At 42.2% G+C, this 26,147-nt stretch overlaps 1 protein-coding gene across 2 annotated transcripts in view; it reads right to left on the reverse strand.

Annotated features, from left to right (window-relative positions):
- YEATS2 (YEATS domain containing 2) overlaps positions 1-26,147 on the reverse strand; it is a 42,654-nt gene that overhangs the window by 2,699 nt on the left and 13,808 nt on the right. Inside the window, exons 14-31 of one of the 2 annotated variants that reach the window (XM_066621853.1) lie at positions 25,597-25,694; positions 25,169-25,273; positions 24,131-24,304; positions 23,507-23,765; positions 22,451-22,612; positions 22,148-22,257; positions 21,213-21,374; positions 18,192-18,365; positions 15,594-15,792; positions 13,688-13,819; positions 12,889-12,987; positions 11,700-11,811; positions 10,718-10,791; positions 8,863-8,942; positions 6,167-6,365; positions 3,194-3,420; positions 1,056-1,130; positions 102-175 (exon numbers count right to left, since the gene is read on the reverse strand). In XM_066621853.1, coding sequence (XP_066477950.1) covers positions 102-175; positions 1,056-1,130; positions 3,194-3,420; positions 6,167-6,365; positions 8,863-8,942; positions 10,718-10,791; positions 11,700-11,811; positions 12,889-12,987; positions 13,688-13,819; positions 15,594-15,792; positions 18,192-18,365; positions 21,213-21,374; positions 22,148-22,257; positions 22,451-22,612; positions 23,507-23,765; positions 24,131-24,304; positions 25,169-25,273; positions 25,597-25,694 — 2,515 coding nt within the window. Of the gene's footprint in view, positions 1-101; positions 176-1,055; positions 1,131-3,193; positions 3,421-6,166; positions 6,366-8,862; positions 8,943-10,717; positions 10,792-11,699; positions 11,812-12,888; positions 12,988-13,687; positions 13,820-15,593; positions 15,793-18,191; positions 18,366-21,212; positions 21,375-22,147; positions 22,258-22,450; positions 22,613-23,506; positions 23,766-24,130; positions 24,305-25,168; positions 25,277-25,596; positions 25,695-26,147 lie in introns of both variants that reach the window. The other variant, XM_066621852.1, reaches the window with a different exon arrangement.

Below are 26,147 nucleotides of genomic sequence, written 5' to 3' on the forward strand. Positions count from 1 at the left end.
AGCATATAATACAGATTTTGTATCAATTTACTGTCCCATGAAGACAGGTCATAGCTTTTGCTTATGATTTATGAAGTGCAGTTGTAACAAAACACAGATACCTGTTGCGAGGAGAAGTTTGGTATCCGACTGCCAGCGCTTCTCTGAGTATGTCACTTGTCAATTGTTCTGTGGCCTATTAGAGAGGGAGTTTCAAAGGCAGAGATTAATACAAGGAGTGCATTTCATTGCCACAAGCCAAATTTTATTAATTGTTACTAATGGCATTTCACATCTCAGAATGCTGTACACAAACTCCTTTACCACAATGAGCATCTTCTATATATTCAGCAAGAAGTCACATGCACATGAGGGCCCCGCAATTTCATGGAAGAATAAAAGTTTTTTAAAAAAATCATAATAAAGTGTTTGATTATACTGCAATACAATACAGTAGGGGCTTTGAATCTGCAGATGCACACAAGTTGTGGCTTAATTTAAATTTTCTGCACTTCACTTACAACCCAATCCTGAGCCGCCCGGGGCGCCCAGCTTCAGCAGCACTGAAAACGGCTACTGCCGGATCCTATACTACCTTGGGCGGCACCTTTCGTCCCCTTCTCCCAGGTAAGGGAAGCAGACCTACAATGGGGCTACTCACATTGCCGGTAAGGTAAAGGCGTTTGTGCAGGGTGCGGAGCCCCACACAATCACCTTGGATCCGGTGGAGCAGAGCTCTATGGGACCCGCCTCCCTCCCTCCCCCTGGCAAGCTTCCTGCCCCACCTTCTCCCCGCCTCCCTGTCACGCCTCCTCCCTGCCCTCTGCCTGCCTCCCCCTTCCCCGGAACGCCTCCTCCCCGCCCCCACTTACCATGCTGCGGCTCAGCAGTCTGTGAGACCGCCGAGAAGCAGAGAATGGGTGCCTGCCTGGTGGTAGCCCAGCCCTGGTCTAGCATGGGCACCGGCCTGGTGGTAAGCCTCACAGATGTGCCAAGCTCAGGATTGGGCTCTTAAGCAGCTATTATTTGGATAATTCTAATTTTGCAATGCTGAACGAAGTTTCATTACAGCTTACCTTTAAAATCATATCTTCTATTACTGATGCATAGATGTTCTTGTGCAGCTCTACAGGTTGAAAGGAAATTCCTATCTATAAAACAAGAGGGTGAAAAAGGAAAATGGAAGGTAAAAATAAAAAAGTAAAATGCATTTGAACATTATGCCAATAACCACACAATCTTAGGATGTTTACTCAGAATCAAGTTCACTGAATTCAATAGAGCTCTACACCCTGGCAAGTAGTGATAACGCAATCTCAGAAGAGTCTGCTTTTCCTGCTGAAACATTAAGAAAGACTATTACTGAAAGACTATTACTTTTGAAGCAATTTCTGGTGTCTGGGCAAATGGTGGGTTTCAAATTCTACTTGTAAAAAAACTGATGGTGTCATTTGACCATTTTAGTGTCAGTGTGCTGTGAGATGAAAAGGGCTGAAAAGGGCTGAAAACACTGGACTAGCAGAACAGTGGGAGAAAACCAGTTTCACCATTTAACAGTAGTACAGTTTAGTAGACTGCAATGGTTCTATTAAAACTGCTCATACAGAATGTGCAAGGATCGGATGAAGCCCAGGTAAACCTATCCTCTACGGATTTGTCTATCATTAGTTATAACACCTAACAGGAGTCTCTATTTTGACAGGAAATGATGGGACCAAACGATAGAAGACGGCCATTATTTTTGGACTAGGAACATTAAACCTGCCTTTCGGCCAGTAACAATACGAGGAAGTTGAAACAGATGGGTAGATTGGTCTCATCCAGCAAGGCAGTTGTTCGATGAGTCCCCATCTCTGGTGCTACCTTGACCACATACTGGGATTAAATGTACTTTTTATATGTACCTTGAAAAACACTGCTGATGGCACATTCCTAATTTCAAATAAAAGGCATTCTGTGAATGTTAGCAATCCCCACTGTAGAACTGTAAAATTATAAAGACTTCAGACTGGCCTGAACACTGTTACGTGGGTTTTGACCTTTGGGGAAAAAAAGCAGTAGTTTGGCTTGTGGAAAAGATTCCCCTCCTGCCTGTAAACATTTGTGTTCCCTGTACATAAGGTGGGAGGTGAACCTTTCTTTTTCTAACTTTCAACAGCCCTTGATCAAGAAACTAACCAACTTAGGGTCCAATCCTATCCAGTTTTCCAGCACTGATGCAGCCGTGCCAATGGGGTGTGCGCTAAATTCTGCAATGGAGGGACTGTCATGGAGGCCTCCTCAAGTTAAGGGAGTATTTGTTATTGTATAGTGGTATTGCATTGCTGCAACTGCAGGGCTGGTTTGTGGCTGCACTGGTGCTGGAAAGTTGGTTAGGACTGGTTAGTTACATAAGCCAAGAGGCCATGCTATTTCAAATACATCTCTTCTGTGATACAGAACATTTTTGCCAATTTGGCTTCATAGGTATATCAAATGGTAGTCTTGACTTTAGGTTTGTGTCCAAAACTTGCTGTTCTTGACAGCACAAAAATAGCAACTGAACAAATTAAAAAGAACAGAAACAGTCTGGTAAACCTGAATTCTAGTAATATCTTGACACAGTTGCCAATTGGCATGGGAGCTATGATTTGTGGCAAGACGAAATTGCATGGTGACATCTGGATCTATGGATTAGGGCTGCCAGCTCTGTGCTGGGTTCCTGGACCTTTCCACTATGGATTGCCAGCTCTGCCATGATCCTTCTTTCAGACAACTTCCATTCTTTCAGTGTAACTGTAAGCAACAGGGGTTGGGGGAAGAGATAATCAACCCTAGAAGAGGCATTCCAGGTTGCCAGGGGCTACTACTAGCCTTGTAAGGACAACACTAGCACCAGTGGTGTAGGCAAGGGAGTGGGGAAGTACTTCAGGATGTGCCACGCGCTGTATAAGTGGCACCTCCCACTTGCCACTGGAGCCATTTCGGGCAGCAAAGTCAATGCACAGTCACATCTGCACATTGCCATCACTACCTGGAATGGCTCCAATGCCAAGTGGGAGGGGCCACTTACATAGCGCGTTGCAGGGCCTGCAGAACTTACTGGGCCAGCTCTCCCCACCCATAGCTATGTCACTGGCTAGTATCTCTTGTGTGCCATGAAATGACATATTAATAGCTCCAAGGCAATGAGCAATTTTCGTGTCATTGTGCTTTTAAAAACACTTTTTTCTACCTGTTCCACTGTCTCCCTCACAAACTCAGATGGAGGCTGGGGTGCCAAGTAGAAGTTTGCCTCTTCTTGCTTCTCCTCCTGTTCCTTTTTAATGTTCATTTTCAGAGGTTCAGTAATGTTGAGAATGTCCACCTCCTCGTCACTGTCTGGCTCTTGTTTGAGGAAATACTCCAGCTCCTCCAGCTTTCGACACAGCTCTTCCCCCGTGGTGTAAGAGGATGAGCATTCTTTTCCAAGAAGCAACCAGTAACACAGGAGACAAGAAAGAGAATTTCCAAATTGCACTATATCTACCGACAGGTGCATGTGATTAGAAGATGTTCATAGTTCATGCTTACTACAAGGGGAGGAAAAAACTGCTATACCCCATGCCAGAGCATGGTCTGCAGACAAGGTGACTGTACTTCACTGTCTATTAAGTTGCCATCATCATCACATCCAAAAGGAATCCCATTAAACAGAGGCTGAAGCTATTTGTCCTCAGTGCAATCAGCCTCCTACTGTTATGGTGGTAATCATCCCACTTCAACAGCTGTTTAACCATCACAAAGGTGGGGGAGGGGAGCCTTGTTTCAGAGGGGATAATCTTGCTATAGATAAAAAAAGTCTGGGCTGTTTAGAAGCATTTTAAAAATCGGAACATGTTTGCTTGCTTTAGGGCGGGAGAGAGGGGAACTCACTCATGTTTAGTCACTGTTTTATATATGGAACAGCACACATCACTGTGTGCACGGAGGTGAATAAGATCCATAAGACACAATCACACTTGTGGCAGTGTTACAATATAAAGCTCTTGAGACAACTACAAAGCACACACTCCATGTATCCACAAAATAATGAACTGTGCTTGTAGCAAGAACTGTGGGCCACTAACTTGCACTGCCTTCTGTGCGAGTGCCTTTTAGACTGACCCACAGATTCTGTCATGGTACACTCCCTGCAAGACACGGCTGTGAAATGTGAATCAAGACTTGTGAATCAAGGCAGTCAGTTGGTCACCAGAAGCCTCCCTCTACCAAAGACAGGAGTGCTTCCAACACAGTTATCGAGGCCTTTTCTCAAATGTGCAGCAAAAAGACCCAGTATTCATGATTTTTGGAACTGATTTTGTTGTTACTCATCTTCTGATCAACTCAGCCTAACACCAGCCTAACACCATGCCATGCAGTCAAATACAGCAGGTTTAAGGAAGAGCATGTCTCTTTCTTGCTATCTATCCTGCTCCTTTTTTAATTATCTCTCAGGTGGTTTTTGCTTTCTACTCATACCTCATTTTACTTCTACTTCAGCAGCTTTAAATTTTAGATCAAGAAAATCCAAAGTCATCCTCTGCATAACAAATGCTGCATCATTCCCTTTGCCTGTTTGAAATCAATATAGCTGTTCACTCCCTAATTCCACTGCCATTTAAAAGCTGCCCTTTTCTGACAACTAAAACCCTTAGATTAAGCACACACCCAGCATTTTGAGGAGTGTGTTAAAAAATCCATCTTTAGTATAGAACAGAAAACAGTAAACTGTGTCTGACAAAGTTAACTAGGGAGAATGCGCAATAGCAGATATATTTCCAAAGTTAAGAGCATTCCTTCGTGCCTTTTGCCTCTATACGTACCACCTCCCAGGTTCTACAACCTGGAGCAGGAGAAAGCTGAGCTAGCTAGACATGCTTTGGGAGACAGGATCAATCTCCCAGTTATGTAACCAGATATTCCTTTGGGCTACCGTGTTGGCTGTCATCACCCTGAAGTTGAAGTTTATTCCATTCTAAGGAGCAGTCCTTCAACCGGGCAGCCAACAGGGCTATTTTTTTTAGCTCATCATTCACCAGTTCAGGAGTGGATTCCAGAGATGCCAGTTCCTCTATTCAGTGCTTGACAGCTCTAGGAAAAGTTGAATTGGGGCCCAATCCTACCCAGCATTCCAGCTCTGATGTAGCTGTGCCGTGCCAATGGGGTGCATGTTGCATCCTGTGGTGGGGGAGGAGTCACAAAAGCCTCCTCAAGATAAGGGAATATTTGTTCCTTTACCTTGGGGCTGTTGGTTCTGGAAAGTTGGATAGGACTGGGCCCTTAGCGGCTGATGTGCTGAAAGACGTTACTGATGCCTGGAAGAATCCTGCGGCTCAGACTCCTACCCGCTCTGCTAGAAGAGGAGTGAGTTGGGACATAAGTTGAGCACTGATGCCTTGCTGGAGACTTGCCACTAAGCTGGTTGCCACCATCCTCAGTTGCCAAGAGAGGCTCTTCCAGGAGCTTCTCTGCAGGGTTGTTCCTCCAAAACACTCTTGGTTGGCCAGCATGCTGCTTGGGAATGAGGTCTAGCCTCATTGCTTCCTTGCCTGTGGGAAGCCCCTCCTGGTGCTTCCCAGTAAAGTTGTTGCTGAGGCGACTGTGCCCACCACTGATAACTTTGGCTGCTCTACATAGCCTCCTGCTGTTTTGCCTATGCAAGGGCTGCTGGCCCCTAGTTAAGGCCTGGGGATTAGGTAGGATGCGAAGAAAGAAAAAAACCTTCTGAGCTGCACAGGACTCAACCATTCTGCACACCAGGCAGAGCCAGTCTGGAAGGGCAGGGTGGACCCTCCCCTTGGACAGGCATCTTCTTGATTGGATCCTGCCTGCTGCCTTGACTCTGTGGAATGTCCTCTCAGAGTCTGGGGAAAGCGGTGGCACTTCACTGTAGACCTGGCTTGGCTAACCCAACTTTTTCTCTCCAATCTGTCAAAACCCAATTTAAACCAAATGAAACCACCCGCACGCCACAAGTGCATCAGAGCAACATTTCATTGGACAAGTGCCATGCACATGGATGGTATAAAATTAATACATGTAATAGTAATTGGTCTTTATGCACAGTTCCACAAGCACAAACTGTCCAGACAGAACTAACAACAGGGGCCCCATTTAGAAAGCAAATATAGAGCATCCATTCCACACAGAGACCTGTTGAGGTTCTGGAATGAATCTCCCTTACCTGGCTCGTTGTCTATTTGTGTCAGCACATCCTCTATGGAATCCTCATTCCTCAGGGCTTCTGGGTCAGGAGGGGTGTAACCATGGGAGCGACACCAGTGTACAACCTGCTTTGTCTTTAGAGAATTAATGCTGTGAAACTTAGGGTGCTTCTCTATTAACTCTTGGAGGATTTTCCTTATTGTCAATGCACGTTGCCACTACAGTGGAAAAAAGGAGCCAGGAAGAACAAGGGCTAGATTTAGAATCGAGGTATTTTAACACACGTGTTCTTACAAGGTCTGAATATGACCACACTATGAGAATTGTGGAAGGAGGTGCCTGCACCTTCCATCTGAGCAATCCAACAGCCAAACCTTTTACTCTTATTTGGGTCCTCTATGAGAATAAAAGGTTTTGCTAATGGATTGCTGCAAGGAATTATAAACTTAACAAAAACACCTCAGCCTAGTCTTTCCACCTGCAAACCAGGGCTTATGTTGGTCTCTCCTGGTGCTCTTCCAGATCATTCCAAGCAAAAGAGGTATTTCTGATTTATTTATTTAGCATATGGCATATATTACATGGACTTGTATATCAATTAGACTAGATCAAATGTCAATGTCCAGTTTGTCCAGCCATTCAAGGACAAAGTTACCTTCACTGAAAAAGTCAGACCACGGGCCAGCATACGCCCTCAGTTTGCAGACACAATGTGGTATATGGTTTGGCAGGAAAATCCGCAATCACACTGTGGGGTAGATACTAGCTCCCATTTAAAAATTGAGTCCTGACTAACACCATGTAGGGTACGGATCCTGTTTAAAGTTCTCCAGTGCTGGCGAGGTAAGTCAAAAACTGGCATCTTAAGTGTAGGATCGTCTATATATAATAATAATAACAGGTATTTATATACCGCCTTTCTTGGTCTTTATTCAAGACTTTATTCAAGGCGGTTTACATAGGCAGGCTTTTATTTAAATCCCTTATTAAACAGGGATTTTTACAATTTGAAAGAAGGTTCTTTCTTTCAAGAACCACTACATTCAGGTGTTTCATTCCGATCTGGCTTCACATTCTGGCCTCCATCCTCCCACGCTCAGAGCAGATGGAATTGCTCGGCTTCAGCTTGTCAGCTGCTTCAAGGTCGCACGGTGCCCGTGGCCTCGAACTGGCGACCTTGTGGATGTTATCTTCAGGCAGACGGAGGCTCTACCCTCTAGACCAGACCTCCTGCCCTATATATCTACCCGTTTCTGGGTGTTCGACTGCCCATTTAGCTTTCCATTGGGCACTGATGTTAAAATTGTTGTGCAGATGTTGTGCGAGTGCAAGAGAAGGCTTCCTGGATTTAAGCCTATTGATTGATAGATGAGGAAGATCAGCACGTACTGGTAAAAGTGGGTTGTTGGTGATTTTTCTATATTCTTTCACTACAGCCTCTTGTCTCCATAGGGCTGGTGGTGCTATGTAGCTCAAAACAGGGAGCCAAGAGTGGGTCCTATAAAGTCACTTATGAACCTCATGGTTTCATTTAATCTGGCATCTATCTTACTAGTATGACAGCTGTTAAGCCATACTGGAGTACAGTATTCTGCTGTGGTACAGATCAATCCTGATGTCATACCAAAACAAGGGCAGAAGCTCCATGACAGGGGTGCCATAGGTATGGAACTTTCTAGTCCACAAGGTTTTTGTAACCACCAGTTTGGGGATCAACACCTTGAATGTGCAGATTACAGATTTGTGGGGCTCTGGATACAGAGCATAGGTCACATATGCCCACAAACAAAATGCTAAGACCACTGGATCACCGAGCCCAGTACAGTCTACTTTGCCTGGCAGAGGCTCTCCAACATCAAAAGTCAGACTACCATCACCTGTTAACTAATCCCCTTTCTAGCCAGAGACACCAGGGACTAAACACCAGGTGACTATGCTTTGCCACCAAAGAAGCATCCTTATAGATAACACTAATTACACTTTGATGAGGCCAATTTTTTAACTTACTAAACGCTCACAAGTTTAAAGCAAAATCTATCTATTGTTTCAGCTTCCTATATCTGGGAACACTGCAAATCTTGTTCTGGTGTTTTCCCTGTTTACCCACATTCTGTGCACCATTTTGACAAAGAGGAAAAAGACATAAGGAAAACCAACTAAATAGAGGTCTGTGATTCAAAAATAGTCTAGGCAGCTGTGACAGTCAACACTTCCATATAACATGAAGAAACAGCAACAACCAGAGTGGAAAAATTACAATGAAGATAACGTTTAATTCTGCCGATGCAACTGTGGCAAACTGTTACAGGTCAGTAGGAGTTTCATGGTATTCTCTGCTTAGGGCCCACTGATGAAGAATGCATAACAGTGGCGTTTGGCTGAATGCAGAAGGTTATGGAGACAAGTCCTGGATGCCACAGAATGATTATATACTGGAACTCTCAAAGTCCACGTTAAAAATAAATGGAAATGAAACTTCAGATTTACTTTATGAAACCACATATCACTACAATGAATTAGAAAAGAAAAAAATAGAAAAACAAGTACACACTCAATATGAGATTCAACAACAAGCATACACTTCACTCAGATGTGACACAAGGCTTTTGGAAGAGATTTTAAAAACAAAAACCATCCTGATACACAGGACCCAGATTTCCAGCCAGATTATTTCTCTTAGACTTAAGCTTGATTTGTAGAACAAATTAAAATTACCTCAGCAGCTCTCCGTTTTCCAATATTCCAGCTATAATACTGTTCCACAGAACTGGCACAGAAATAACTGGCATCTTCAGCTAAAATGCAGAGAAAAACACCACAAACATTAGCTCGGAAAAACCATGAAACCCAATTTATTTTGTGATGGGCTACTGTGAAAGTCTACTCAAAAGAGTTTCATGATGCTTGTTAAGGAAGACAAGGACATGAAAGTCCTAAGGAGTACACAAAGGGACCACACTTCCCAATCCTAGGAGCTTTACAATGAGGATTAGTAACTCTCACCTTGAGGATTAATCAGGAAGAACACTGTGAAATGAGGGACTTTGTTATAGCCAATAATTTTTTTTGGAATTGGGAATGCTGAATGAAGTGGAAGCGTGTGTGGGGGTTTTTAGGGGACAGGGTGGCATTCGGTGCATCAGAAAGTATCTGGGGAAGAGCACTGCCCAGGAGAATAAATGGAAACCATGAAACAGTGCAAGATGCTGTGAATGTTTCTACGATGAATACTGGAAGAAGCAAGGGACATACTTAGGAAAGGATGCAAGATGGAGTTTTATGTTTGAGAGAGAGAGAAAACACACACGCACAAAGGCTTTAGGAGTATTAAAGGTGGAAATCATATCTGCACATTTACACATGAGTTCCACCTACACAAACAGCAATTTATTTATTTATTTACTTGATTGATTTGTATTCCGTCTTTCTCCCCAAAGGACACCCAAGACCCAATTCAAAACATAGGCAAGATGACTGCTACAGCTCAACACTAAAACGGCAGTGAATCCTTCTAGTTTTTCCATCTTAAGAAAACTTATTTGGCCAGCACTGTTTTTCCACTGCCTTTCCGCAAAGAGAGGCAACATATCCACAAAAAAAACCAAACAAACACAAAAAAAGGTGCTTAACTATACCACTGCAGGCGCTTCACCACTGATTGGAGAAAAATGGAAACTAGTGCTCTAATTGCTGAGAAAATGGTATGCAGCAGTAGTATCGAGATACGCCTTTACTCTTTGTTAAACTAGGCAGAGAAAAGTGCTTAATGCCAATCTCTCTCACACACACACTTGGAAAAGTATGCAACTAAGCTGGTAGAAATGATTCCTTCCTTGACATAGCCAAATAACTAACACAGGGATCCTTAAATGTAATAAAAGGTATCCTTTCTTAAAAGAGGTGTTTTTAGTCACCAACTGAGGAGGTGGTTACTGTACTGTTTCAAAGTAGGAGACCCACAACAATTACTTTGCATTCTAAAAAAAGAGGCATTACATGTGCTTATGGCATCCCATTCGATTATATTTTTCTCATGCCACTTAGCTGTGAATGGCTTTTCCTGCTGTTCTCAAGTTTCCCTTGATCCACATACATTAGTTACTAGGGAAACATGTAATAGCAGTAATAGGGAAGCAGTAATAGCATGAACACCACAGAGAGGCAATCAGCATGTAATTTCTCTAATCGGTGATGGATAGATGAGAAGACTATGGATTGCACAGAACCTGCCACAATGGGTATAATCTATGATAGAACAACAGTCGCTCAATAGCTGTAATGATTACTGAGATAATGTATCTGACACGTGTGAACAAAGTGCTTTTAAAAAGGATTGTCATCATAGACTACGCTTTTTAATGTTCACAACTTTGGCAGTAAAGGTCAAGAGACAATCATGCTTTGCATTACAGGGAATACTGAGATTATTCAGATTTCCATATATTTGTCAACATCCTTTAGGAAAACCTGACCTCTTTTGCCTACTACCGTCCACTATCAAACTTCACACTTAAGTTGTGGTGCTACCCATAAATTGTAACTCAACAATGGTTTTCCTTTAAGTTCTTACTTCTCTCAGCAATTAATGGAACTTTCTTCACTATTGCTGTCAAAAGTTGCTGGAGGTTTTCTAAATATTCTGTCCTGTAAAGAATGAAGAGTTAGCAGTTCCATAAAGTGATGAATCGCATAAATACATTCCTGTTCTACAAGTCAAGTGCAGAAATGCACATTGTCAGAAAGAAGGCTTTCAATGTAAGGGTCTGGTTAATGCCAAACTCTTGCAGACAGTTCTCAGAAAAATGTATGATTCAGATAAACAGAATAACTTGTTTTTATCTGTATTACCTCCTAAATAAAACTTTACATCCTGCATCCAGTAGATAGTAGACACAGAAACCGATGCTGCAAAATGGATGAGTTGCCTGCAGATGATCATGTCTTATCCTACACAACAATTTACTCATCTGCATCATTCTAACTAGACCTTTAGAAGTTAGTCCAGTTATTCCACTTAGGGCGCAATCCTAACCGGCACTTAGGCTGGCACAAGTGCCCCGGGAGGGTCACAAACGTGCCGTAAAGCATGTTTGCGCTTCCGTGGGAGAAAGCTGCGTCAGTGCATCTAGAAACGCCAACGCACGGAGGCCAGCAGAAGCCTCCATGGTGGCTTCCTCGCTGCCACTTGTGCCAACACAAGCTCCAGAGGTGGCGCAGGTCCAAGGAGACCCATTGGGGCCAGCAGCCCTTGCCCAGGGGTAAGAGGAAGAGCTTTCCCTTGCCTCTGGCTGAGCCACTGCAGCCAATGAACCTGCATTGGATGCAGCGCAAGCCTCCTGGCTTGCCTGCTCCAGCGCAGGTTTGGAGTACGCCCTTAGAGAAACTTCATTTCATGTCAGTGGAGCTTGTTATATTAGCAGAATGTGTTGAGATGAAGCTACTTCAGGTCCTTCTCATCTTATGAAATTCAAGTGGACTACCAACGTTAATCTAATATGTTGTTAATAACTCCCTTTCCCTCCTGATGCTTTTAATTTGGTCAGAGCAATTACCCAATGACGTAATTTCCAAGTTCGGAACTCTCCTCTGCTTTTACTGTCACTAGGCCATCTTGGGAAACCACAGAACTGCAGCTCTGTCCTGCTGAATCAGGCTCCAGCTTAACTTCAAAAGACAACAGAACAATTAAAAAAAATCAGCTTGCTAGGAATTTTGAAGCCATAAAGAGAAAAAGCAACATGTGGCTAGTTCAGAGATCCAACTGATTAAGAAACGACGAAATCAAGGTGAGAGGATGAAATGCAACTGTACACATATTTTTAGAAGAAGGGGACCTGAATATAATCATAGTTACTTACAGAAAAACTATATTTTTCAGCAATTTGCATGCATGCGCACCCCCCCCCCACACACACATGTATTTTTTTAAATATGCAACCATCATCATCTCCAGGTCCTGTACTTTTCCTCTGAATATGTATTAAGTCATGCAAGTGACCCAAACATAAACATATTAATAGTGTATTCATTAAAAGCCACATCACAGAAAAAGCACTGAAAATGAAGGAGAAGCTGGAATTAAAGTTAACAGTAGCGTCTAAAATATAAGGATTCTTCTTTTGAGAGACAAAAAACTTTGCCTTGCACACAGCACATTTCTATCCTTTTGGAAAATATTTTTGCTGAGAACAGCAACTTCTAATGGGAGGTATGCATTAAAACCTCATCATTTCTGGGCTCCCAAAGTGAAGGACTGCTATGCTTTCAGAGTTGCTAGAAAGCATTCTTTGCTGAATCACATTTTTAGGCCAATGTCTGCATAGAAAAATGCACACATCTCATTATATATCTGTAATGCGTGTGGTTGCCAACATTTTTAGTTCTCCTGCATAAAAAAATTCATCACAGAGGTATTAACTTTCTACACACCTTGTACCACTGTCCTACCCTATTATATCTGGCAGATTTATTAAACATAATATTACTCAGGTCTACAGAGCTCAGCAACACATTCCTATACACATATTTGCCATGAAGTTATCAAATTGGCAAGTCTTGATATTCTACCCTCCTTTATATTTGCCATTTCCTTCCATGGAAATTTGTACCAGAATTAGATTCAAGTTCAGCCACAGACAACAGCTCCTAAAGAGTCAGTATGTTTCCATACGTTGGAACTGCACATTCCTAAATAATGAGTCCCCTCCTCACCCCAAGCTCACTACAGTAATACAGTTTTACCTTTTGCAACAGACACTGTAGAAGGGCTTGGAACAACTGCAGAGGCTGACGTTACAGGGGTAGCAGCAGATGCTTTGCTGGAAGAAAGCGACTGTATCACTGAAGGTAAAGAGAAATACCAGTCACATATTGATGGAAAAGTCCTTTTTCATGTCAGCACCCCATTCATCCATTGATCATTTATTTTACTAATCCTTGGTGCAGAATTACGGAACAATAACAACCTGTACAAACCCAATTCAAAATGCTGGCATTAATGTTTAAAGCCCAACGTGCCCTGGGACCTACTTACTTTAAGGACAACTTTTGCTCATATGAAATTATCTGGACTGTACAACTGGACGCTGAAGTCCTGCTTGATGCACTTCTTTTGACACACACATAATTGCACAGTGGGGACAAAGGTTAGGGATCTCTTGGTGGTGGCACCTCAGCTTTGGAGATACCCCCCAAGGGTATTTAGCAAGTCTCTACCCACTCTATTTACAATCAGACTGTTAAAATAGCCTTGTTTCCCAAAGCTTTTAAATGCTTATTTCATGTGGGACTTCACATGTGGTGCTGATCAATTTAATTTTTAAAACATTTTATCATTTTATTATTGGTAGGACTTGTACTGAAGAGTGGAGCACAAATTTCTGTAGATGAGACAACATTAAATACTAAGTCTCTTTGAAACAGAAGCTAAAATTCTTCTATGTGCATTCTTAAGCCTACCATTACTCATTCTCAGTAGTGCAACAGGCACTACATAACATTAAATCAGAAATATCAACATCTTGTTAAAATGCATTTTTACCTTTGTTCACAGGCATCAGTATAGTCTGGACTCCTCCAGAAGTGGTGCTCATGCCCAGTTGCTTGAGTTGGCTGGGTACTGTCAAAACAGCCTGTTGTGGGCTGCTCTGACTGGAGTGAATCTTTAATAACCCTAGAATGGAAGGGATATTTTACAACTGGTTAAACCAAACAAAATACAGTTCAATGTCAATAACGGTAAGACAATATGCATTCGAGCAAAAAATCCAAACTTCGCATTTACACTGGTGGGGTCTGAGTGATGGTGATGAACCAGGAAAGAACTCTTAGGGCCAAGATGGATACACAGCTCAATGAAAAACATCAAACCACTATCTGGTAGCAGTGAAGAAAGCAAATTCCATGCTAGGTTTCATTAGAGAAGGGACTGAAAATAAGATATCTAATATCAAAAAGTGGCTCCATATAAATCTATGATTAGGCCATATTTGGACACTGTGTCCAGTTCTGGTTGCCACACCTCAAGGAGGATATTGTAGAGCTGGAAAAGATGCAAAAGAGGGCAACCAAAATCATCAGAGGGCTGGAACACCTCTTCCTTATGAGAAAAGCATACGTCTGGGTGTTTTAGCTTGGAAAAAAGGCAACTTGGGTGGGGATTAAGCCTATAAAATTATGCATGGTGTAGAAAGAATGGGTAGAGAGAAGTTTTTCTTCCTGTTTCACAATCCCAGGACAAGGGTTCATTCACTGAAACTGACTGGTGGGAGGTAGTTCTCCATGTAGTGCATAATTTATTGACCCAAGATATGGTGAACGGCCATTAGCCTGGATGGTTTTGAAAGGGGGTTGGACAAATTCATAGTGGACAGGTCTATTAATAATGACTGCCAGTCACGAGGGCTATGCACTCCCCTCCAGGTTCAGGGGCAGTATCTCTCTGGATATCAGTTGCAGGAGAACAATGGTGGGCAAGAGAAATGCCTTTCTCTCCTGCTTGTGAGCTTCCCAGAAGTAGCTGGCGGGCCACTGTGTGAAACAGGATTCTAGACCAGATGGGTGTTGGGTCTGAGCCAACAGGTTTTTTTTTTACGTTATTACACTGACCCCTTTTGTCAGAGTTGCAATAAGTACGTGAGGAGCTCTGAATACTCAAAAGTGCTATACAAATGTTTAAAATATAACCATGAGAAGTTGTGACAGCAGCAGTGACAACACATGTGCATCATGGCAGGTTTTTGGGTAACTGCCATAGTGTAGGCATGACAGCTCCTAGAGGAAAAGGGATCCGAATGTGGATAAACTACTAATCAGGGATGGGAACTCAACTCATAACCACTTAATCTGAGTTGCAAAAACACATGGTATTCATGACCTGTGTTAACTTGAGTCACAGTCATCACTGACTTGGACGCGACTTGGGGCCAGTGACTCAAAAGAGTCATGACTTGAATAGACTTGAGCCCTGAATGGGCTTTTGAGTGTGCTTGCTTACTTTCAGCTGCACCCAACTCAGGCTGCAACTCACTTCTCATAATGACTAAGACTCAAGTCAAAAATGACTCTATAGCATCTCAGAACGAGTAACACCAGCCACCTGCTATGACTTGAAAGTTGACTCGAGTCAGGGGGTCAGAGACTCATGACTTGGCGCAGTGACTCTGGCATATCCCTGCTACTAATCATCTTCTGAGATATTCCCAAGAAGCAGGGATCACGTGGGCCTACACCTCCTCCTGTCTGTGCAAAGGCTACTGTGCAAGATCATGTGGTGAAACATAAGGTTTCTACTAACCAGGTGATACACAACTCCCTCTCCACTCAGCACTTAAGTTCACAAGATAAATAGCTAGGTGCTCCAAGTTCTGTTATGGGCAGCACTCAAAATGGGAGCGCAGTTAAACACCAAGAATTGATAACTGGAGCCAAGAAAAAGGAATTGCTACCTGATACTGTCGTCTTCCCAGATACTGGGGCTGGAGTGGTCACCCAAGAAGCGATGCTTACAACTGTGGATGTGCTTGTTTTATTGGGACCAGCTGATGTGGCTTGCCCTTGACTGACAGGAGTTTGAGGCTGCTGCCCAGAGGCTTTCACTACAGGGCCTGCTGCTGGAGACACACTGGAACTTGAACTGTCTGCTTGCTGTGTTAAAGAGAAGACAGACAGAAATAAAAATCTTTTTTTTTTTGGTGCTTTAATTGATTTTAAACAACAAAGATAAAGCAACAATTGCCACAATGCGGCACTTCATTTTTATTTTCATATTCAAGATAGAAGTACAAATTGCTTTGGCAAAACACAAAGACGAACAGGCCTTGCTGAGGGAGAGTCAGCATGGCTTCTGTAAGGGTAAGTCTTGTGGATTGAGAACTAGTTGGAGGCCAGGAAGCAGAGAGTGGGTGTCAATGGGCAATTTTCACAATGGAGAGAGGTGAAAAGCGGTGTGCCCCAAGGATCTGTCCTGGGACCGGTGCTTTTCAACCTCTTCATAAATGACCTGGAGACAGGGTTGAGCAGTGAGGTGGCTAAGTTTGCAGGCGACACCAAACTTTTCCAAGTGGTGAAGACCAGAAGTGATTGTGAGGAGCTCCAGAAGGATCTCTCCAGACTGGCAGAATGGGCAGCAAAATGGCAGATGCGCTTCAATGTCAGTAAGCCTAAAGTCATGCACGTTGGGGCAAAAAATCAAAACTTTAGATATAGGCTGATGGGTTCTGAGCTGTCTGTGACAGATCAGGAGAGAGATCTTGGGGTGGTGGTGGACAGGTCGATGAAAGTGTCGACCCAATGTGCGGTGGCAGTGAAGAAGGCCAATTCTATGCTTGGGATCATTAGGAAGGGTATTGAGAACAAAACGGCTAGTATTATAATGCCATTGTACAAATCTATGGTAAGGCCACACCTGGAGTATTGTGTCCAGTTCTGGTCGCCGCATCTCAAAAAAGACATAGTGGAAATGGAAAAGGTGCAAAAGAGAGCGACTAAGTTAATTGCGGGGCTGGGGCACCTTCCTTATGAGGAAAGGCTACGGCGTTTGAGCCTCTTCAGCCTAGAAAAGAGACGCCGGGGGGGGGGGACATGATTGAGACATACAAAATTATGCAGGGGATGGACAGAGTGGATAGGGAGATGCTCTTTACACTCTCACATAATACCAGAACCAGGGGACATCCACTAAAATTGAGTGTTGGGCGGGTTAGGACAGACAAAAGAAAATATTTCTTTACTCAGCGTGTGGTCAGTCTGTGGAACTCCTTGCCACAGGATGTGGTGCTGGTGTCTAGCCTAGATGCCTTTAAAAGGGGATTGGACAAGTTTCTGGAGGAAAAATCCATTATGGGGTACAAGCCATGATGTGTATGCGCAACCTCCTGATTTTAGAAATGGGTTATGTCAGAATGCCAGATGCAAGGGAGGGCACCAGGATGAGGTCTCTTGTTATCTGGTGTGCTCCCTGGGGCATTTGGTGGGCCGCTGTGAGATACAGGAAGCTGGACTAGATGGGCCTATGGCCTGATCCAGTGGGGCTGTTCTTATGTTCTTATGTAAATGCATGTTAAGAAATCCAAATTTTTAAAAGCAATGTGAATCCATGATCAATGGGAGTTTAACCGCTACAATGCCCAACAATTCTCCCCTGCAAAAAGGAGCCCCTAACCATTTTTCCCACTGACTGAGAACCAGAACTTCTGGTTCTGTGGTCCAGCTTGAAATAAAACAAAAATGGCAGAAGTGGGGGCAAGCACTTGCGGGGGAAGGACTAAACATTCCACTTCCACTCACTGATTGTCCCCTGCATTTGCTTCATAATACAGTCCACAGTGTGGAGCTCTGTCCTTAGAAACTGCTTTTAGCAATAAGGTATTTTAAGCAGAAATGCTTCTTCTAAAGTGTCACCAGAGAACAGGATTAAAACACTCCAGTATTTTCTTTGCATTACAGAGGAGGAGAATTTTATTTGCATAATGCAGCCTCAAAATCCAGGTTTCAAATCACACCTGCTTGCTTGCCACTGGCAAGCCCTCCAGTGGTTCCACCAAGATAAACCCACAGGAGAAATCACTCCTCTTTCCTACTGTTCTTCTGCAGAAGCAAGTGGCTTCTTGCACCTTCTGCAAGCCTGGCTTAAGGTTAACACAACCCTTCTCCACAAAGTTCTCTGCAAATGCTGCAGGGAAGAGAGGGAATGATGGAGATCACAAACCACAGCTCAATTGATAACCCAAATCAAAATTTGTGGACCTCTGCTCAGGTTCACACACTCATACTGACACTGAGAACTCACACTGAGAACAATAAATAATTACATAGTGATTATTTAAATTATATAAATTTTTAATTATATTATATAATTTTCAATTACTAATTTTTAAAAACTACTTCTGACTAGTCTATGGGAAGCAGGAAAGTATGCTTAAATCTTATAAACAGCTTTGGCTTCAGAAGAGTACAACAATGATTCATCAGAAGATTCAAATTTCACTCCATTCTCTCCATAGTTTTGCTGGCACGTAGACACATTTCCCCACATTCCACCTCACCTGCGCAACTCCATTTGATGGAAGCGTCACAGCTGAAGTTGTTGCTGCAGTGATCACACCCCCAGATACTCGAAGTACAGTTGTGCCGGGTTTTGAGAGTTGTGAGGATGCCGGTAAGGATTTCAGCGTACTATCCGATATTTTCATCAGTGACGCTTGCCCACCAGAAGCCGCCTTTAAAATTAAAAAGGAACTTAAGTGGAAACTGCCAATTTTACAAATCAGATTGGAGAACATGGAATACCAAAACAGGAGGAATTTTACTTACTCAAAAGCACTTTGAAAGACACATTAAACTACTGATATGGATTTCATCGTGGTTCATAGAGAAAGAGACCTATTTCTACCTATGGAATCTCTTCCATGCATTTTCTCAAATTTTTAGATTCTTCCTGATGGACAGCCTAGCTTGGAATGTGTTGGGCTTCCTGGTCTTTCAGTATATTTCATTTTGCACTTGTTCATCCTATGCAATTGATTGGATGGTTCTGCTACAGTGATGAATGCAGAAGTGCATGACAGATGAAAAATCCTTTTCGTGGTGCGTTTACATCTGATAAGAAGAGCATTGTTGTTTGTCTGGGAACAAACATCTGATAAGAAGAGCATTGTTGTTTGTCTGGGAACAAATCAGATATAAAGTTTACGAGAAGATTCCAAGATGGGTGAAACCGTTAGAAATTGATACTAGGCCAATGTGGTTGTGAGGTTTACAGAATAGGAGATATGATGAATTATTAGATGAGAAAGCAGTTATGTACTCAAAAGAGGTATTGTGGGAGAAAGGGATTGAACTGGATTGGTTGACGGAGTTACAGATTAAAACAAGATGGTTGAAAGATAAAAAAGAAGGAATCTACCCAGAGGAGACGGAATTTGATAAAATATTTTTATCAAATGAGCAAAATTATATCAGAAGGATGTATCAATATTTGTTGAGTATGGAAATGGTAGACGAATCGGTAAAAGAGGTAATGATTATATGGGCAAAAAATATTGGACATAATATAACAATGAATAATTGGGACCAGCTTTGGAAGAGAAATATGAAGATAATTAAGGCAGTAACAATGAAAGAAAACATATACAAAATGTTTTATAGATGGTACCTGTCTCCAGATAGATTAGCAAAAATGTATCCCGGCACATGCGATAAGTGTTGGAAATGCAAAGAGGTGAAAGGTTTTTTTTATCATATGTGGTGGCTTTGCCCTAAGGCCAAAAATTTTTGGCAAAAAATATATAGAACTATTCAAAATATTTTTAATTGTGAAATACATTTCCAACCAGAACTGTTTCTCTTGAGTATTTTTCCTGAAAGTTATAACAATGATCTTAAACATATTTTGTTGTATGCAATTACTGCAGCGAGATTGGTGTATGCTAGATTGTGGAAGAACCCTGATACTCCCACTGTAGAGATGTGGATTGAGAAATTATATGAGATGGTTGAAATAGATGTATTGACGGAAAGATTGGGAGATGGCGAAATAGAGAGAATACAGAAATTGTGGAAACCATTGTATGAGTGGTTAGATAAACAATAAGTTATTCAAGGATGATAGGTAGGGAAACATAAGAGTATCGGCTACAGTTCTGCGATTTCCTGGTGTTTTTTCCCTTGTGTATTACCCTGTACATATATGTTTGTGATTTTTCCTGTACCCATGTCTTAAAGTAAGTAAATAAAAAAATAAAAATAAAAATAAAAATAAAAATAAAAAAAAAAGAAGTGCATGACAGTTTAAATAAAATAGAAAACATGGTGAACATTTAGATCAGTGATTTTCTACTGGTGTGCTGAGGCACACTGGTGTGCCACGAAAGGACCACAGATGCGACAGGGGAGTTTGGAGCACAGAAGTTTAAAATAGCTGAAAATCTCATCCGGGTTATACGGCTCTACTTCTAGGACAACTGTGCCCTTCCTCCGCCAGAAGTAATAATCTGTAGAAATTTCTTACTGCAAACAGTTGTCTTAGAAACAGAGCCACAGAACCTGGGAGAGTCTCCAAGAAGCTGGAAGTGACATCACAAGAGGTGAAGATTATAGAGGTCAGTGTACCATGAGAAGAACAATGTTGAAAACTGCTGGGTTTATATCAGTGCCTCCTACATCCCCTACAATCAGGAAGTTTGTTGCTTAAGGGATCAAATAAGTGCAGGCAACAGGTTGTTCAGGCCCTAGACTAAAGCAAGCCCTGGACTGGGTCCACCTGTGTTGCTCCCCACCAGCACTGGGAACTGCCACTGTTCCCTTGAATTCCAAATTCTCCTTGGCTGCTTCCAGGGCTGATGAAGCCCATGAAAGAGATCAGGACAAATTTGAGAAATTTTTTTCACATTCACTATTGCTGTGTTTGAAAGATTAAAAAGTTAAGCAGCTCTCCCCCAATTCGTCTGCTCAGACCAGTAGCCTTTCACAACTGCTTTTCATTGAAATAAACAATGGGAAACTGGTGGCATGCACCTGTGATGTAATGCCCTCTGAGTGCGTTTTGTTTTTTTAAGGAACAACTGTCAACTTTTCAAATATTTTCATTTCACTTCTTGAAATCTGTCTAGCAGCAGGACTGAACCAATTCTGCACTGTCACTAGACTTCTAGCAACTTAAGTGCCCTGTGTCTGTCAGCCAGCTGTGAGACAAACAGAATGCAAACCTGCAGTACAGGAGGATTTTGAGCACTGGAACCACTGAAAGGCAGCACAATACTGCTTTAAAAGGGGAAGGGGCAAAAGTTATGAAGAGGGAAAGATCTGTAGAAACTTCAGGTGCAGTCTCTCTTCTTCCCACCCCATCATAGCCCATTCTAAAATTTCATTGCTAAAATGGAACCATTGAAAATATTCATGGCACTGTAACTCTCTGAAAGAGGCAGGCTTCAGAACCAAGCCATGCCCAGTGAGAGAGCTGGCTACGTCCCTTGAACAGCAGATCCTCTGAATGCTAAAGTCATACAGAACTAGCAGCATAGTGCTTTAGATCTCAGCTCAAGCCCCAAATATAGCTTTGCAGGTACCTGGGCAAATAAAGCAGCAGTTTTGTGTCCAGTTATGACTTTCAAAGCCTGATGTCCTTGTGCAGAGGATGTCCCAGCACTTGCACTACCTTGGACAACTGTCCCCGATGCCACTTGTTTAGCTGAACTCTGGTGAGATGGTTGACCAACTAAGAACGTGCCCTTGATCAAAAGGAAGAAACAGTTAATACCATACTTAAAGTCTCTATCTGCTTCACACAAACCTCTGCCACTATACATTAAGGATCTATAAGATTTCAATTCTAAAAAACAAACCTCTCTCAACAGAAAGGACCTTTCGTTTTTCTAGTTTCACAAGTTATAATTACTTTGGATGATAAACAGAACACACAAAGTTATGATGTTCAATTAAAAGCTGACACATGCACGTCCAAGATACTATCTGATTCAATGACTTAAGCTTATTCACTGTGACCGCATAAAAGAAGATTGTGTAGGAGGAAAATTGAATTACTTTGCTGCAAAATCAAGACTATATAGAGACAATGAAAATGCTAACACAGACTCACAGGAGGGTTTTCTCTCTAGAGCAGCAATTTTCAACCACTGTGCCATGGCACACTGGTGTGCCGTGAATGGTCTGTAGGTGTGCCACGGGAGTTTTTTTTTTTGGGGGGGGGGGGTCATTTATTAATAGGGCCATTGATGGATGTGAGGCGCCTACTGGTGATGAGGTGTGCCTTGTCAATTGTCAAAAAAATTGTCTTGACAATTTTAGCACCTTTTCAGTGTGCCATGAGGTGAAACAGGTTAAAAATGGCTGCTCTAGAGAAAGGCTGCCTAGTAGGTAACTTCCAGCTGCCCCCTCTTAATTCTAACATAAGGCATACTCCAATCAATGGTCCCAGAGCCCTTTGAGTTTTTGCCTAGTGCCAGTTACATGTGAGAGATCAACCAACTGCATTACAACTGACTTGGGGTGTTTGTTTGAGGATGTAGGATGTATAGGCAAGATGCTGAGATAAGCCAGTGCTTGTGCTTTGGGTTCCTCCACCTCCACTTGTTGAAGGAGTTGACTGGAGATCTGCAACAAATCACAAAACAATCATACATACAGCACAGCTCCATTTTAACAGTCCTACAACTGAACACTATATCAAACAGTGGTTTTCAGATTGTGCTGTCTCTCTCTGGCCAGATTCCATTCCCAAACTCTATTAACACCAATTACGAAGTTGCTACATTTTGCCAATTAGTTTCTCACGTGCAACACTAACTGGCATTATTTGTGGCTCGCAAAATGGCTCCTTGAGGTATGAGCAGCAGTTTTCCTTTCCCAGATGGATTCTTGCTGTTCGTAGTAAGGTACAGCTTGGTGCCAGGTGGTAGATTGGCCAAGTTTGCCAAGTTAGTAGCTGGTAATTGTAGTGTTGCCATCACTAGAAAGAAAAAAAGAGGTTGCCAAGGTTTTCAAAGTTCTCCCTTTGGTACACTTCAACAGACAAAACCAGTAGCTTAAGCAATTAACTTTTCAATTATAGTTGCCTAAAAACAATGTATGTATTTTTTTTCTTTTGATGATCATGAGCTGAGAACTAACACTGAACAATGTTTCAAAGAGGGATAAATGCATATGGCATTTCACAAAGCAAGGAAAGAGGAATGGCCCCATTCTGGAAAACAATCTCCATTTAGACACAAAGAATAAAAGGGTAACATATTACATTGCAAAACTGAGAAAAGTCTAGCTTGGAATCACTGAAGATTTTGTAGAGCAAGATCTTGCAGCAGGAGAGGCTTTAAGTTAAGACTTGGAGGATAGAATAAGACATATATGAGGGATATTTCCTGTCCAAAGAATAGAATAGGGGAAAAAGGCAAAACTGATTGAGGGAGCAAAGTTCCTTGATGACAGGGAAGGTACAAGAAGGGAGAACAATAAACAAAAGCTCGCACAAGGTATTTGTAAGGGAGAACAATAAACAAAAACTAGCACAAGGTATTTGTACTGGCTCAAAGAGATCAGAACTGAAACATTTACCATGAAACAACTGCTATGGTATAATGCATTTGTTGGACATACAATTCATATCTTTTTTGTTCAATAGGACTAGATACTGAAATGTTATAAGTAACACAGGCACAACCAGAGTTCAATTGATGCAGTGTACCTAGAGAGTACAATAGCATTAGCCTTGCACTTCAATCAGGTCAATTATGAAGAAAAGAGTATCTCATCTGAATTAGAAATGTAGCTGGATTTTGAAGACTGCCACAAAATTACTAGTTAATCCCACACAACTACAGAAATGATTACCAAAAAATCACTTTACCTGAACCTTGAGATCCACTTTTTGGAGCACCTGTTGAGGTAACCTGAGCCTTTGTTAAAGTTTGAACAGGCTGAGCAACAATGGTTCCTCCTCCACTGCTCACAATAGCTTTTGCTACTCCTTGGGTTACAACTTGTTTTCCACCAATAGTCTTTGCTATGGAAGGGCTGGACTTTGCCACTAGTATCTGTCCACCACCAATAGCCACAGCTTGTTTGACAGCTGCAGGTAAAGCAGACCCAACTGGAATGCCAATGACCTACAAAGAAACAAACCTGCAGTTTATAGGACAATTACAAACAAGATAATGCTATCTTAAAGGGGGTCCCATGACGTTAAATGTAGGTTTCATTCATGAAGAGGTCAAAGACCGCTGCTCATCTTAAGCAACATTATGTTATTCCTCTTTTTAAACAGTTATAACATCCTATACCCGATGAACCAAGAGCATGGGCTTTGTTTAATGAAGAGAAAACACCAGACTTAACTGTGAAACAAACATCTAAAGGGCACTTCTGTGCTAAGGTACCTGTAACTGAATACCTATGCAGAACCTACAATGGCACACAACATGGAATAGGTACAGTGTAAGGCCAAAGCAAGAATAAAAGAAAAATGTTTTACCTTGGATGGTGTGGATCCCTCTCCTGTGCTCACAATCTGCTTCTGAGGTGACAAGGCAATCACATGACTCCCTTTTACAGTGACATACTGTTGCACTGAGGTCTGAGAGGCGGTCCCAGTTGCTGGTGCTGGGGTTTGTTGAGGCAGCTCTCCAGGCTCTTGTTTTATTATCACCTATAAAAAATGTAAGTGGAAGTGAAAAACTTAACTCCATCCAAAAAAGGTGCCCGTTTTATTTTTATTTTTTTTACAAGAAATAGAGAGTCTGCTTGAGTGAGAGCACAAAGCCAGGAATTCATAGACAGAACCCCACAATGGAAACAATTATTTCTCGCACAGCAACATCCCCTTTCAAAAAACAAATAAGACAACCTGCAAAACAACTTAAGAATAGTTAACAAAACTGGCACAAAGGCACACCAAGCCAACACATCAAATAAAAGTAGTTTGTCTTGCACAGCAGTAAATCATATTGATAAGAAAGTTGAAACTGTTTTTCAGTTTTGACCAGCCTGGTTGCTAAATACCTACAGCACAACAGTAGATGTCTCCCCACTGCACCCCAAGTCAGTTAATCGTAACTACAAGAAGAATTAAGGTAAACTCCTCAGATCCTTCCTTCCATTCATGTTACAGAAACAGTAACCTAAAATCAAAATAGGTTCTTTCATTGGCTTAAAAAAGAATTCTTCAATGAAAACATGTACACAAAGAATGTGCAAAGACAGAGGTGCAGGACTGTAGGGATAGATCCCACCTGCCACCACTGCACATATGCTTGGTTGCTTAAACAGATCCTATGTGTACAGAAAGTGTACAAAAGGAGGCGTCCTGCAAAAATTAGTGGAAGGGAAAACAAATGTCTGAAAAGAAAGGAAGTGAAACAGTATATTGATCAACACTACCAGGACCTCAAGGAGCAAGCAACAAAACACAGTTGCTCCAAGTATACATTAATATTATTTATGGCAAGTCTCAGGGCGAAATGGTGCCCTCACTGTTGCCATGCATACAAAGAGCACAATGAACTCCCAATACCTTTGTAAACGTTCCAGCTCCTCCTGTCACAGATTTAGGGCTTTGTACCTTGGAATGACTCCCAATTGGACAAAGAGGTGGCATGGTTGCAAAGAGTGAGTCCTCCTGCTGGAATGAAAACACAACATTGAAATTAGATATGCAGTTAAAAAAAAAAATACTAGATTTGGTTACCAGAAAAAAATCTTACCCAACTACATCTGGGTCTGCAAGGCATTCTTACTTTCATTCCAGACCAGAAAGTCAGGAAAGGAGTGTTAGCTTATTGTTTGAATAGAACATTAGGGATAATACCGGTAATCAAAAACACCACTCAGTGGCAGCAGCACATGCCTGGGAATACTGCCTTAAACTTAAGATAGAATACACATCATGTACTGCTTTACAGTAAGTTTAAAAAGGAGTAGAAAAGGTCACTCAAATGTTACCTTGATAGCAGAGGTTACAAAACTGCTTCCATGAATCTTTGGTGACCCAGTTCCATGACAGGTTTGGGAAACACTTGCAACTTTACTAGCAGGGCTACCTAGACATTGGGAAATACAGTGGACATTAGCAGGATGCACTTCAGCGATCGACACATCACAGCTTCCAGAAGGGAAGTGCCTTCTTACTAAACAGTTGGTGCAACAGGAAAACAGCTGTCATGCTGTCCACTTTCAGAACAGATGCTTGAAATGGAGGTAGTCACAGGCAGGACGACACTGCTTCTTCCTTCGCACACAGTAGTAGAGAGGGGACTGATGCTCATCCACTGGCCTGACTATCTCCCTTATGGGAAGCAAATGAGCACACACCAGCTTCTTGCACCTGTGATGAATGCAGCCTTGGCCAATCCTCTGTGCCAACATGACCACTGCCAGCACATGTGGGGGAGCTGCTGCTCCTTCTATACCTTCCCCCTCTCTTGGCACTGGCTCTGATCAAGTTCTGCTCCTCTCCTGAGCACCTTTATACATCATGTTGTAAACAGACAAGT

This window comes from Tiliqua scincoides, chromosome 3 (genome assembly GCF_035046505.1).
Source record: "Tiliqua scincoides isolate rTilSci1 chromosome 3, rTilSci1.hap2, whole genome shotgun sequence".
Lineage (NCBI taxonomy): Eukaryota > Metazoa > Chordata > Lepidosauria > Squamata > Scincidae > Tiliqua > Tiliqua scincoides.